We start from the raw sequence: 12630 nt of genomic DNA on the forward strand, positions 1-12630 counted from the left end.
ATGTTCACACTTTTGGGGATAGTTAATAATAGGCCAAAAGTCTGCTGGGATAATCCATTAAACGACAACATTATATGCTGCCAAGAACGTAAGCCCATGTGAAGGCTCCACTCTCAAGACATTAGGATGTCATGCGATCGCTAGCTCCATGCCTGAGTGCCACCAAGCAAATTTCCCCTTATTTTCGCCCCCGTGCAAGCCCAACACCACGCGGTGTTTCAGCATTTACTTGCCATGACACGTACAGTGGACACCCGTTTTCATGCATGCATGCACCTTGCCGCTATATATAATCCCAATGTTCATCTTCAATCTCTGCAACAAGCACTTTTAAAAATGTCTGCCAAATCAAAGCTTCCTCTACTTATTTTAATCCTGTCTGTTGCGGCTCTGTTTGCCGGCTTAGCCTTCGCCAAGCAAGACCCAGAGCTAAAACAATGCTCCCACCAATGCAGAGTCCAGCAACAGTTCGACGAGAAACAGAAACAAGAGTGTGCGAGGAAATGTGAAGAATATCACCAAGATAAAAAATCGAGAGAGTGGGAGGAAGACAAAAAACAGACAAAGGAATACGAAGAAGAAGAAAAGCACAACCCGTATGTATTTGAAGATCGACATTTCTCTACTGCAATCAAGACAGGGAAAGGAAGAGTTGATATTCTCACGAAATTCACTGAAAACTCTGATCTTCTTCGTGCCATTGAGAATTACCGACTGGCTCTCCTTGTCGCCGATCCAAGGGCGTTCATAGTCCCAAATCATTTCGATGCCAACGCTGTCTTTGTTGTCACTCAAGGTCCTAATCTTAAATCTTTTCTTTATCGAATATATTGTCTTATAAAAGAACTCAAAATTCTAACCGAGTACTTTGCATTTTGTTCATAACAGGACGTGGAAGAATCACGTTGATCCATGAAGATAAGAGACAGAGCTTCAACATTGAAACTGGAGATATCATCAGGATTCGTGCTGGGACTCCTCTTTATTTGATCAACAGAGATGACAACGAGAAACTGTTCATCGTCAAGTTATTGCAACCCGTCAATCGTCCAGACTATTATGATGTATTTTACGGAGCTGGTGGTGCAAAACCAAAATCGTTCTTTGAAACCTTCAGCACTGAGATCCTTGAAGCTGTTCTCAAGGTAAAGTTTTACCTTAGTCCATGCTATGTTTAACTTAAGTATTGCCAAGTTTTGCTTATTGAAAACATGTATAACCAGACTTCAAGAGATAAGCTGGAGAGTTTCTTCGAGAAACAAGGCAAAGACGCCTTCCTCGAAGCCTCGAAAGAGCAAATCGAGGCCATGAGTAGGCGTGAGGAGGGTACCGGAGGAGGTGGTATGTGGCCATTTGGTGCCGAATCAAAGAATCCATTCAATCTCTTCAGGAAGCGCCGCCCTTCAAAGTTTAACAAGTACGGTCAGCTCTTTGAAGTTGATGCGGATGAATTCAAGCAACTTAAAGACTTCGACCTCAGGGTCTCCTATGCCAACATCAGCAGAGTAATCTCTTATTTCCCCCTTTATTTTTCCCGTGCCTGCAAATAGAAAACCAATTAACCATGTTGTTTAATTTTATGTTCAGGGATCCATGACTGCTCCATTTTACAACTCGAGGGCAATCAAGATATCCATTGTGGTGCAAGGCCAGGGCTACATCGAAATGGTAGCTCCTCAAGCATCTCGTAAATCCGGTTATGAGAAGATAAGATCACGTCTAAGGCCCGACACAGTGTTCGTTGTTCCCGCAGGGCATCCTTTTGTGACGGTTGCTTCTAGACGTACGAACCTGGAGATTCTATGTTTTGAGGTCAATATAGCAAACAATGTTAGATACCTTCTAGCGGGTAAAAAAATATACACATTATCCTTGTTTTTGTAAGTCAACGGCTACTTTTTTCCGTCTTTCTTCTCATGTAAATTTGGTTTTGTTTTACAGGGGAGGGCAACTTTGTGCAGCAATTCGAGAAGGAAGCCAAGGAATTGGCATTCAAGAGCAGGGAAGAAGTGGTGAATAGGATCTTTGGTAACCAAGACGAGGAGTTCTTTTTCCCTGTACCAAGGCAACAAAGGAGCCGAGACTATGAATAAGTTTAGGAGGAAAAAAGGGTTTCAGCTTTGTGTGTGCATGTGTTTTAAGATCAGGAGCTCTATGGCTCATGTCTGAGCTTAGCTACCGAGTACTTGTGTAAATGTTGCATGCTGTGGAATACAAATAACTAATGCGAGACCTAATGCAACTGTTGTTGGGCCTGTGTTAAACAATACTCCAGGCTTCCAACGAGCCTAGCACATGTGAACTTATGTATACGGGCCAAGAATGTTTCGTTCCATTCGACATAGACTCTCACCGTAAGACCCATAGAGCCCAAATAAGATCACATCAAACAAAATACTACAAGACGTTGGCCAATGAAAAATGACTGCCTTAGATGGGATAGGAGTATCAGAGAAGAAGACACCAAAGGCCAGGCGTCCCCCTCGGTGACACCTTCTTCCATTTCAGAAGATACTCTTCATTTTTTTTGCCTTAAATCCCAGATGCTTTCTAAAACCGAGGGATGGACATTGTGGAAAACGAGGGTTGACTATTTCTCTAAACAGAAAAGAAAATATTGAGTCTAAATATATCAAACAATCTATTAAATTTACCAACTTTAGTGTAATCATTATGCTTTTGTTTATTAAATTATGTCTTTTTATTTTTTTTATAATTAAACAATAATTATTTATTTTTAAATTTTTGTTATCTTTTTTACTTATTTAATCATTCATACATATATATAATTTGGGTTAGTCTAAATATACTAAGTAGTCTATTAAACCTACCAACTTTAGTGTAATCATTATATTTTTTTTATTAAAGTTTTCTTATCATTATGTTTTTGCTTTTTTTTATAATTAAATAATCATTATTTATTTTTAAATTTTTGTTATATTTTTTACTTATTTAATTATACATACATATATAATTTTATATTTTATATTTTATATTTATGTTTTTAAGTCAGCAATTGTGTTAAATTATTTTTTAATTTTATATTTATGTTGTATATACTAAGAAATTTTAAAATAAATTTGGACGTTACAGAATGATACTTTTAGAAATACAATATTTTATTTAGTTTTTATATTTCCTCTTCAAAATATAAAATCTATTAGTTAGTTTAAAATAATGATTTATCTATATAAATATTTTAAATATTTCAAAGTATATTGAAAAATTTTATCTATATAAAATTTTCTATTAAGGTCTTTTTCATTATTAAAGTTTTTTATTAAAGTATTTTTTATTTATTTCTTTTATTAAAGTTATTTTAATCAATTTAAATTTTTAAATTGAATTTAAATTTGAATTAATTTTGAGTGAGGGTCGCATGTTGAGATTACAAAACATGAGATTACAAAACATGGGATGAAGAAGTGTTGAAGAAGATGATAAGAAGACAAGTGGGGGCTCACACCTGGTTCTCCTCCCAATCATCGAAAATATTGAGTTCACAGATGAGTTACTTGGTACATTTAGTAGTGCGCTTCATCTGGGTGGTTTTAGGTTTCTGAGATTGCATCAGCAGCTAGGTTATGTTGTTTTCAAGTTTGCGGGGGTGCAGTGTTGTCAGGTCTCAAAAGAATCTCCCAAAATAACATCCCCACCCCGCTTCGATCTCAAAAATCTAAAGTAGCTTTTGCCACCTTCATAGATTGGGACCAGTTGCTATAAAATTCGAACCATGCTGGTCGTGCGCTGGTGGCCCTATTGCTCGGACCTAAATAAACTTTAGACGAACTTTCATCTGTTTCTGCATTTAGTGAAAGGCTATGAGCGCGTTTAAAATGGCAATTCCCCGTGGATACACATGCTTTCGCGCATAGCATGGTTATGGATTCACATGTACCACTCCTTCCCATGTTAGTTTTTTCTAGCCTAAATATGCTTTCAGACTGTACGTACAGTCCCTCCTTCATAGGGTGACGTCCAGTGTCACGTGGAAGGGAGAGAAAACACCACCTGGCGGCCTATAGGATACCACCATCTAAGCTATAGCATGCTTAAGCAACGGGTGAGGTAGGTGGTCAGAGGCCATGATCATATGCTCGCAGTTTATCAGATTTTACTTAAAAAACTTTATCTGATAATATTTTGAAGAAAACAAAGGAAATGACAATGTGATGAGAATAAAACAAAACAAAAAACTTGCAATAATCCAAAATTTGTACTTTGAGAAAGCCTGTACACCAATGAGAAATCATACATATGATTAATAATTCGTTTTAGGTTGGACGGTATAGATTGAAGTGCTGATATGATCTGAAATCTAACGAGGATCAATATGAAGGTAGTCTTGGGCAAAAGAGAACGGTGACCACCGCAGTCATTGGAAGATCTCCCCCTTGGCGCCTACTTTCAGTCATCGTCCTCTGCCTTGGATAGCTACAAGACAGAAGACATGAATACAGTGAGGCGTTTTCATGTTGGAAACTAAGGAACAAAAGAATCCTAAAATAAGAAAAAAAGGGTTGAGGCAGGTGGGCATTCCCAGTCAGTGCCGTGGCTGGGGCTGTGCGAGATGGGCGACCGCGCAGGGCCCCAAAAAAAGCTCCAAAAATATATCTATAGTGGCGTTTTTCAATAAACGTCACTATAGATGGACTTATTGTAGCGCTTTTCAAAAAAACGCCACTATTATTACGATTTTTATTGAAAAATGCTACTATAGATGAATCTATTGCGGAGTTTGTAAAAAAAACGCCACTATTGTTGCCCTGAAATCGAATATATCTAAAAAATAGGGACCCTTTTAAGAATTTGTACAGGCCCCCGACAATCTAGCCACTGCCCTGTTACCAGTTTCCCATGATTGTTGTTTTCTTTAAGGTACTTTCATTATGTTGTTCTGGATTTGTGGATAAAATAGGTTTTATGAGATTCTCTTTCAATGGTTTCAAACTGTAAAAAGTGTAAACGTCCAAACATGTCGTTTTAAAAACCTGTAATATCACCCAAATTCAAGCTGGAAATTCCCACTACTGAAAAAGCTTGACGTTGTTGTACTATCATATAACATCAGAAAAATCCATGTTTGAATATCTACTAAAAAACCTTGGATTCTGGGCAATGGAAAAGCAATTTCTTCACCTCATCATCCACCTTTAGTTTCATAAATTTGTTTGTTCAGAGTTTTGCCAGCTCCCAAAGGTTTGGTTTGGTCCAACCAAAACCTGCAAAAAATAACTGGGATTCATTTGACTTTTGCAGGATGTTCTCTCCTGGATAAATAATTACATGAAACTCAACATCTGCAATTACTTTTAATCTCAGCAAAGTATTCATCTTTTTACCTTTGATGAGTTCAGGTCACTGTTTGAGATTATGTACTAAAAACAATGATGGAAATAATCAATTCAAACACAGCCACTTTCTCTTTTATATCAGTAAAATGATTAGCAGCAACTGGAAAAAGAAGGTTTTACATAAATCAAAGCTTCTGTTTTATGCATGAGTAATGAGCATACATCACTTCTCTAGCTTCCAGGCTTTTATCTTCCAATACTAGTACAAAAATTCAATGCCAATTGATTCTATTGTCTCTCTCCTTTTTCTTTTTTTTTCCCCACTGGAATTTACAAATGTCAGGCAATGACATGCCATGATCTTCTGAAGTTGGGACTTTATTAACAATATACAGATTTGAACCTGTTGCAGCAAGGAAAAGTCATGTTAGAGAATTAGTCAAATGAATTTACATCCAAACTATTAAAAGTAAATACCAACCTTCTTTCCGGTTGAGATCGGCAGTTCGCGTTATGTTACAATTTCTGCAGGGCATTTACTCACCTGTAAAATGGGACCATTTAGGACCTAGCAATAGATATTGTCTAGTGTATGGCAAACAAAAGGTTTCATTTTATTTAGTTCCCTTTGTATATATGGATTACCTTATACAAGCATGCACTTAATACCGCGTTGTCGAATTCCAGAAGTGTGATGCAGAATAAGGATTGTTAAATGATTCTCTCAAAAGAAACGAGTTCAGTGTATCCATGTGACCGGCAACAGCTCTTCAGCCTCGATCCTGCCCCGGGAACAACCCATGCTTTTCCTGATTCGACTACGGTTAATAGACTCGACCTCCGCCGAAAATACACTATATACAGGCCTGTGGTCTGAGAACTTTGACTCTCCACGAACATAAGATAACTGGTAGAGGCCCCGTCCATACCACAGTATACGATCACACCTTCAAAAATACCAGGTCGTTTGTTTTATGATCATTATAAGATCAACTGTTCATTATTGAAAGCAAAATCATGTCACAATTTCTTCTCATGAACATAAAGTAGATAATTCTGATTACCATGCAGGAGTTCTTCTCTTCTCCTTTGGATGCCTATTCTCCCCTGCATATCTATCTGAATTATTTGAGTACTTGTATGTAGGAGGGAAACATATTTTTCCTTCATTCCATCCCTTGAAAACACGGCCATGACTCTGCTCTATCCGAAGCTGGAATACCATCAAAGTTTCAGCTTCCATGCAAAGCTCCATGAGAAATGAACATACATATATAGGATCAATTACAAAGGAAAAGACCATGCCTGGTCATTCTCTAACAGCGACTTCCAATTATGCATCTCAACCAGAGCCTTTGCAGATCGGTAGGACAAAGCAATTCGATAATTCAAATCCCCAAGCCATATAACACGACTGTGCAGAGATATCCAAAACTTAGTCAATACAAAAGTTATGGTATTAATCTGACAAGCATTAATACAGTAAAAAATGTAATGTATAAAGGCTAACTCGTGCTCTAGAATCGTTTGGGGAGAATTATCATATTCTGTTCCATGAACCCTGGGAAATTTTGTCTTTCTGAGGATCCCCATAACATCAGAGTTTCTTCTCAGCTCATCGCCCTCCTTTTGCCCCGAAGTTAAATGACTACAGACGAAGCAAAAGCTGGTTTGATGCAAAGACATGCTAATAGATATGGAACCCTGCAAAACCAAAGAAATGAGAATGCGTCCTTATTTCTAGTTCAACAAAAGCTATCAAGACAAAGAGTTTAATAGGAAAACATATACCTTGTTTCCGAGATAACCCATCAATCCTCTGCCAACACATGACACTTTCAAGTTGCGAACGTCATCTCTAAGATCACTCTTCACCCATACTGTTAGAAATATCCCAACCATTTGCTTGCTGGCAACCAAACAGTACCTTGAATGCCCCACCAGCCTATTGCTTTCCTCCAATGCAAAAGATCCACCATAGGACATTGGAGAATATTCCGAATAGTGTGCATTGCCGGGTGAATCTCCAGCTCCGTTCTCATCATCAGAGGAACCCCATCTGAAGTTAGGGCCATAATCACTCAGTCTATGCCCAAAGACAACACGATCACAAACACTGAAGCGGCGGTCAAGCCTCGGTTGTGGCATTGCCATGTCGTTATCCATTCTCATACTACGACTCAGGTATTGAAATGACTGGCGGTGAAAGAAAGATGAAGCTTCCTGCCTAGTTGACCCTTCAAAGTCCGCATCCAATTCTACAAGTGGATCAGGGACAGGTGAAGGTGTGTGGAAGACACCACTAGCTCCAGGAAGACTGTTCAGAGTCTTCCTAATGAGAGCTAGCCATTTCCTGGCCGGTCCATTGTCTTCAGTGCCCAAAACATTACCAGCATTTAGAGGAACAATTTCTTGAAACCTAATAGGCCAAAATAAGGGATCGAAAAGGCTTCTGTCAATAGCATAAAACTACTAGTCTATGTAAAAGAATGAGCACATTGAGGTGTAGTATACATCTGGACCGGTTTCACATACCCGAGTACATAAATGTCAGCAGGAGGAGAGTTAGGAAGCCAATCTTCAAGATTCAAATAACAAGGTGGAGATTTTCCGGCCACATTCCATGTAGCTACAAAAATCCTATGCCAATATGGAGCAAAGAAACACACTGTAAACCAAATTCTATTAAGAAACAACTTTTCACACTAGAAAGCAATTTAGATCTAAGAATACAGAACCATACCTATAATTATGCAAAACTGTTAATTGCGAGACATCAGGGTTGATTTTACATCGTCGAACTCGATCACGATACCTCTTGCTCAAACCATCTAGCATACATGTGACAAAACATTTTAGTATTGGGTTTAATTGAAAAATCCTTAACGGGGGAGATAAAGAGAAAGATGTGGTCCAAAGAGACCAAAACAATAACTAAAGTTGAGTATGATTCCAAATCCAAACCTGTTTTGCTTTTCTTGATAGTGCATGCTTCCCTATCTGAGAAGTTGTGCCCCCAATCCTCATCAACACCTGAAAAAGAACTACAAAGCTGCTAAAGCTGCTCTATGTCTCTCTCTCACACAGAAGAGTATCAATTTCACATATTCAAACACCATAAAAAAAAACAAATAGCATAGATTTTAGAAACAGGAAGAAAACAACTAATGCAAACAGAAAGAAAATTGATGTTATTGGTACATAAAAAGGCTATAAATTTCAAAACCAAGAACCAAATGTATAATTTTAAAAACACGTGCAAGAAGACAGAACAAAAAGAACTTGAAATCCAATCAAATGAATCACCTCCACAATCAACATCATCAGCGTGAAAGTCCTCAGCTTTGCTCTTGATATTGAACCACTTCTTGACCAATGTCTTGGGCCATGAAAGCTTCATCAGGGAAATATACACTTAAAATCAATCTCTTACAAAACATAAAATGACAGAAAAATCAAATGAGATTGTAGCTTGTCTCAGAGGTGAAAAAAAACCTTGCTCTTCTTGGACTTCCCATCTCTCATCATTTCACAGCTTTCATACAGCCTAGCAATAATTATGATTTTTCGTGAAGTTGCTCCTATTGGTTCAACTGTAACTTGATATTCTCAGGCGTTTCGGCCAAATGTAAACATAGACAAATAGAAAAGTTGGGAAGAAAAACTTCTTCAAAACGGGAACTTTTGTAAAAATAATGGGAGAAAAAGTGGGATAGTTTTGAATGACAGCTTAGGATAAGAGAAGGGTAAACCTCTGTTCCAAGAAATGAAATTCCAGGCTTTTTATGAGCATTAGCATTTTATTTTTTTTAAAAGGTGGAAAACAAGTGGTCTTCACTAGTAAGTGTTTTCAGCTCTTGCTGGAGAAGACTAAAGAGAACAACTTAGGAGAGGTAGTGAAAATAAGAGATTCTTAGGATAGAACAAGACAATGTAGGGCATGTAAAAGAGAGATAAAGGGGAGGAACAGGAAGGACTCTCTTCTTTTTTTTGGTTTCCTTTATAAACTAGCTTAGAGCTCTCTCTCTCTCTCTCTACTGAAACATAAACATCGTTCAGGGTACAGTGCAAAGTATCGTATTTGAAGAGAATAAAGTGCAAGAGAGCATGAGTTATCATTGCTCTCTCTCTCTCTCTCTCTCTACCTTTTTTTTCACCCCAAAATCCAAGGCCAACAAACTAAAAACAAAGGCAAAAGCTTTAAGCTCAAGGGCAAATGAGCATTGGAGATATCAGCCTCCCATCCACGATCAACCCTGCCCGGATCTTTCAATTTCTCTTTTTTATCAAATGGTTTCAACGATTTGTAGTCGACATTGTAGAAGTATTTGATTACCACTACCCACGGTCAGCAAAGTTAGGTTTGATCAATTCATAATTTAATATACCCCCAAAGCTGTGGCCTCTCCCACACTTTGTCTCCCGTGAGAGCAAAAAAGAGAGGTTAAAGAAGCAATAGAAAGATTAAAAATCAATTAATTATCTTAAGCAGGGAGACCCTGTTTCCCGTTTCTGACTTCCCCTGTTCGAAACAATCTTAAACTTTAAGCTGACTTGAATTTCCGAGTCCTACCAAATCCAATTTTTATTCAATTAACCGAACTATTGAGTAGAAGGATTGGATTATAAATTTATGTACAACAAAGGGACCAAAAAAACAATTTGACCTCAACATATGATGGTTAGTTAGTTTTAAGAAATATGTTCAAAAAGGGGACATTGTGTGAGGGACTCAAGACGCAAAAGAGAGCGTTGCTTAAGCGTGGGTTTTTGGGCTTCCCAACATCAATAGAATAAGGGGGTGTTTTGATAGGAGAGAATTTTTGTGCCAAGGGAATAGCTGCGTCTCCTCCAACGTGCCTTTGCCTTTCAATCTCCTCGAAACCTTCAGCTTTGCTGCTTTTTAGCAGTCATTGTGTTCAAGCCTGCCGTCCAATTTTTGACTCCATCTAGGCTTGTGCCCATCACAAACAAAGCCGGTTTTGGGGTTGGTTTTGTTTTGGCTGTTCGGTTGTGCCATAAAGACAAAAAAAATTTATGTCTACATGTTTCAGAGGTCATTAAAGGTCCCTAAAAATCTTAATTCAACTTGCTCGATGACGTAGGAATCGAACGAAACGACCTGGGTGGTAAAAGATGTATGCACGTTAAAAACCGTCTGGATCCTAATGCAAACTCCCCTACATTTCCCTTTTTTCAAGGCTCCTATCAGTCTCCTGGTATCGATTTGTTATGTTTATTAGTTAATTAACGAAGGGATTAAAGTAATGAAGTTGAGATAAAAAAAACTCCAAAGGAGAAATGGGAATGCTTAACAACATCCATTAATCTAAGGCTGAAAAGTGAAGACTCCACCATCCACGTTGTTGTTGTTGCCATTTGGTCTCAATTATAAGTTGTCGAGACGAGGAACTTGTCCATGTCATAGTTGTCGAGACCAAAGGCACACTCTCCACGCGGCACCCATTTTAGCAAATGCTGGATTTCTTTAGCCTTTTTTCTCTGTGTTGACGATTGACATCTAATCAACGCGCCATGTATCATCCATTTTGTTTAGTGTGGCTAAATGGTGTACTAGGAATATGATAATAATGAAGGGATTACATTAATTAAGTGCCAAGGACAATGTCTGGGTAATAATTGTTTGTACTTCTAATAGAGAATAAATAAATAGTATGAAATCATACATATGAGACTGTACAAACTCCAAATCTTTATGGCACATATAATGGATTACATTAATTAAGTGCCAAGGACAATGTCTGGGTAATAATTGTTTGTACTTCTAATAGAGAATAATTGATGTAACCGACCAAAGCTAAACAATAATGGGTACACCAATAATCATTTTGTCTAGTGGGATGAGGTATCAGATTTCTTAAGTAAGATCAGGGTTCTAATTATGACGATTACGGATTAAATAATTTTCATTGACTATATATGAAAAATATGTTAAATAAAAGTATTAGTTTATATTTTATTAACATTATTTAATAGCATTAATATAAATGTCTTAGTTTACTTATAATAAATAATAAATATTTAATTTAATTAAAATTCACGATTAAATTGAAATTAAATATGAATTATCATAAAATTAATTAGGATAAATTATACGTTTAGTACCTAAGCTATCAATTTTAGTATGTTTTAGTACCTAAATTTTCAACTTTTTTAAAACCATACCTAAAATTTAGTTTTTGTTTCATTTTAGTATCTCATTCAAAATTTAGGTTTTAAGGGAAAAAAATTGATAGCTTAGGTATTAAACATTATAAGTTTTTAACGACATATATTAAAATGAAACAAAAACTACACTGTAGGTTTAGTTTTGAAAATACTAAAAATTTAGGTACTAAAATAGATAAAACTAATAAATTAGATACTAAATGGATATTTTTCCCAATTAATTAATAAAAAATATACAGTCCATATTTAAAATATACAAAGGATGTTCTTGGAAATAGAAGTTAAAAAATGCTGAATTTGATGTGAAGCGTTTCACTTGAAGGTTAAAACACAAAGTGGTTTCACCCTATAATTTGGATGGGAGAAGAGAGATGGATTGACAAGTGGCACAGGTGATGTCATTTTTCACCATACCCTAGCCCTGAATTTGATGGTATTGCGCCCATCAAATCACAAGGTCCACCCTCCTTCACTTGTGAATCAAACTCTTTCCCTCTGTGACATCAGCACGGACGGTAAATAAATTATTATTATTATTCGAATATTTGAGTTTAAATATTAAGAATAGTAATAATATGAACGTTTAATATCAAATAATATAAGATTATTTATGGACATATATTATCTTTTAACCTTATTCCCACCTTCTAAACCATAATAATAATTGTTCAACTCAAGCAAATGAAAGCCAAATCACAGAGCAGTATTACCTAAGCAATCCTCTTAACAAGGAATTAAGATCAATGGGGGACTCAAATGTAATATATATGATTACTGGTATCACATTGCTTTCATGGTTAACTGACCCCTACATAGCCCCTGCTAACTCCATTATTACTGAACGCCAACTATAAGAAGAGCAATTTCCAACTTCGACCAAATGCATGCACTTGTAAGCAATCAGAAAAAAGAAAATCAATGTTTGCCTCTAAATGTTAAAAGGCTTTGGTCTAGTAACAGTCTACTTCTGGGAATTTGCTTGTACCTTTCTCGAGGTTTCCTTTCTTCCACATGAACAGTTCATTTGTAGAAGTCAACATCATTAAACTAACATGGTTATGCAGTCATTATCATCTATGCTTCCTCCTTTGAAATCTTGGACAAAGAGCAAAAGCAGATGAACCCTATTTATGTTCAAAGAGATTTT

The 12630-nt window shown here is 36.8% G+C and overlaps 1 protein-coding gene and 1 pseudogene across 1 annotated transcript; one reads left to right on the plus strand and one right to left on the minus strand.

Annotated features, from left to right (window-relative positions):
• Window positions 1–92: 92 nt before the first annotated feature.
• On the plus strand, window positions 93–2225 carry LOC120152042 (vicilin Jug r 6.0101-like). The gene is made up of 5 exons (XM_039164338.1): window positions 93–796; window positions 889–1145; window positions 1224–1505; window positions 1588–1849; window positions 1942–2225. The coding sequence occupies exons 1-5, from the start codon at window positions 235–237 to the stop codon at window positions 2091–2093; spliced, it is 1515 nt and encodes a 504-aa protein (XP_039020269.1). The 5' UTR covers window positions 93–234; the 3' UTR covers window positions 2094–2225.
• A 3765-nt stretch (window positions 2226–5990) lies between these two features.
• On the minus strand, window positions 5991–8962 carry LOC120152045 (annotated as a pseudogene).
• Between the last annotated feature and the right edge of the window lie 3668 nt (window positions 8963–12630).

This window comes from Hibiscus syriacus, unplaced genomic scaffold (assembly GCF_006381635.1).
Source record: "Hibiscus syriacus cultivar Baekdansim isolate YM2019G1 unplaced genomic scaffold, ASM638163v2 tig00111084_pilon, whole genome shotgun sequence".
Taxonomy (NCBI): domain Eukaryota; kingdom Viridiplantae; phylum Streptophyta; class Magnoliopsida; order Malvales; family Malvaceae; genus Hibiscus; species Hibiscus syriacus.

Coding starts and splice junctions, on each gene's coding strand:
- LOC120152042 (XM_039164338.1), top strand. CDS start 235: ATGACACGTACAGTGGACACCCGTTTTCATGCATGCATGCACCTTGCC. Junction 797..888: donor TGTCTTTGTTGTCACTCAAG/GTCCTAATCTTA, acceptor TGTTCATAACAG/GACGTGGAAGAATCACGTTG. Junction 1,146..1,223: donor TCCTTGAAGCTGTTCTCAAG/GTAAAGTTTTAC, acceptor ATGTATAACCAG/ACTTCAAGAGATAAGCTGGA.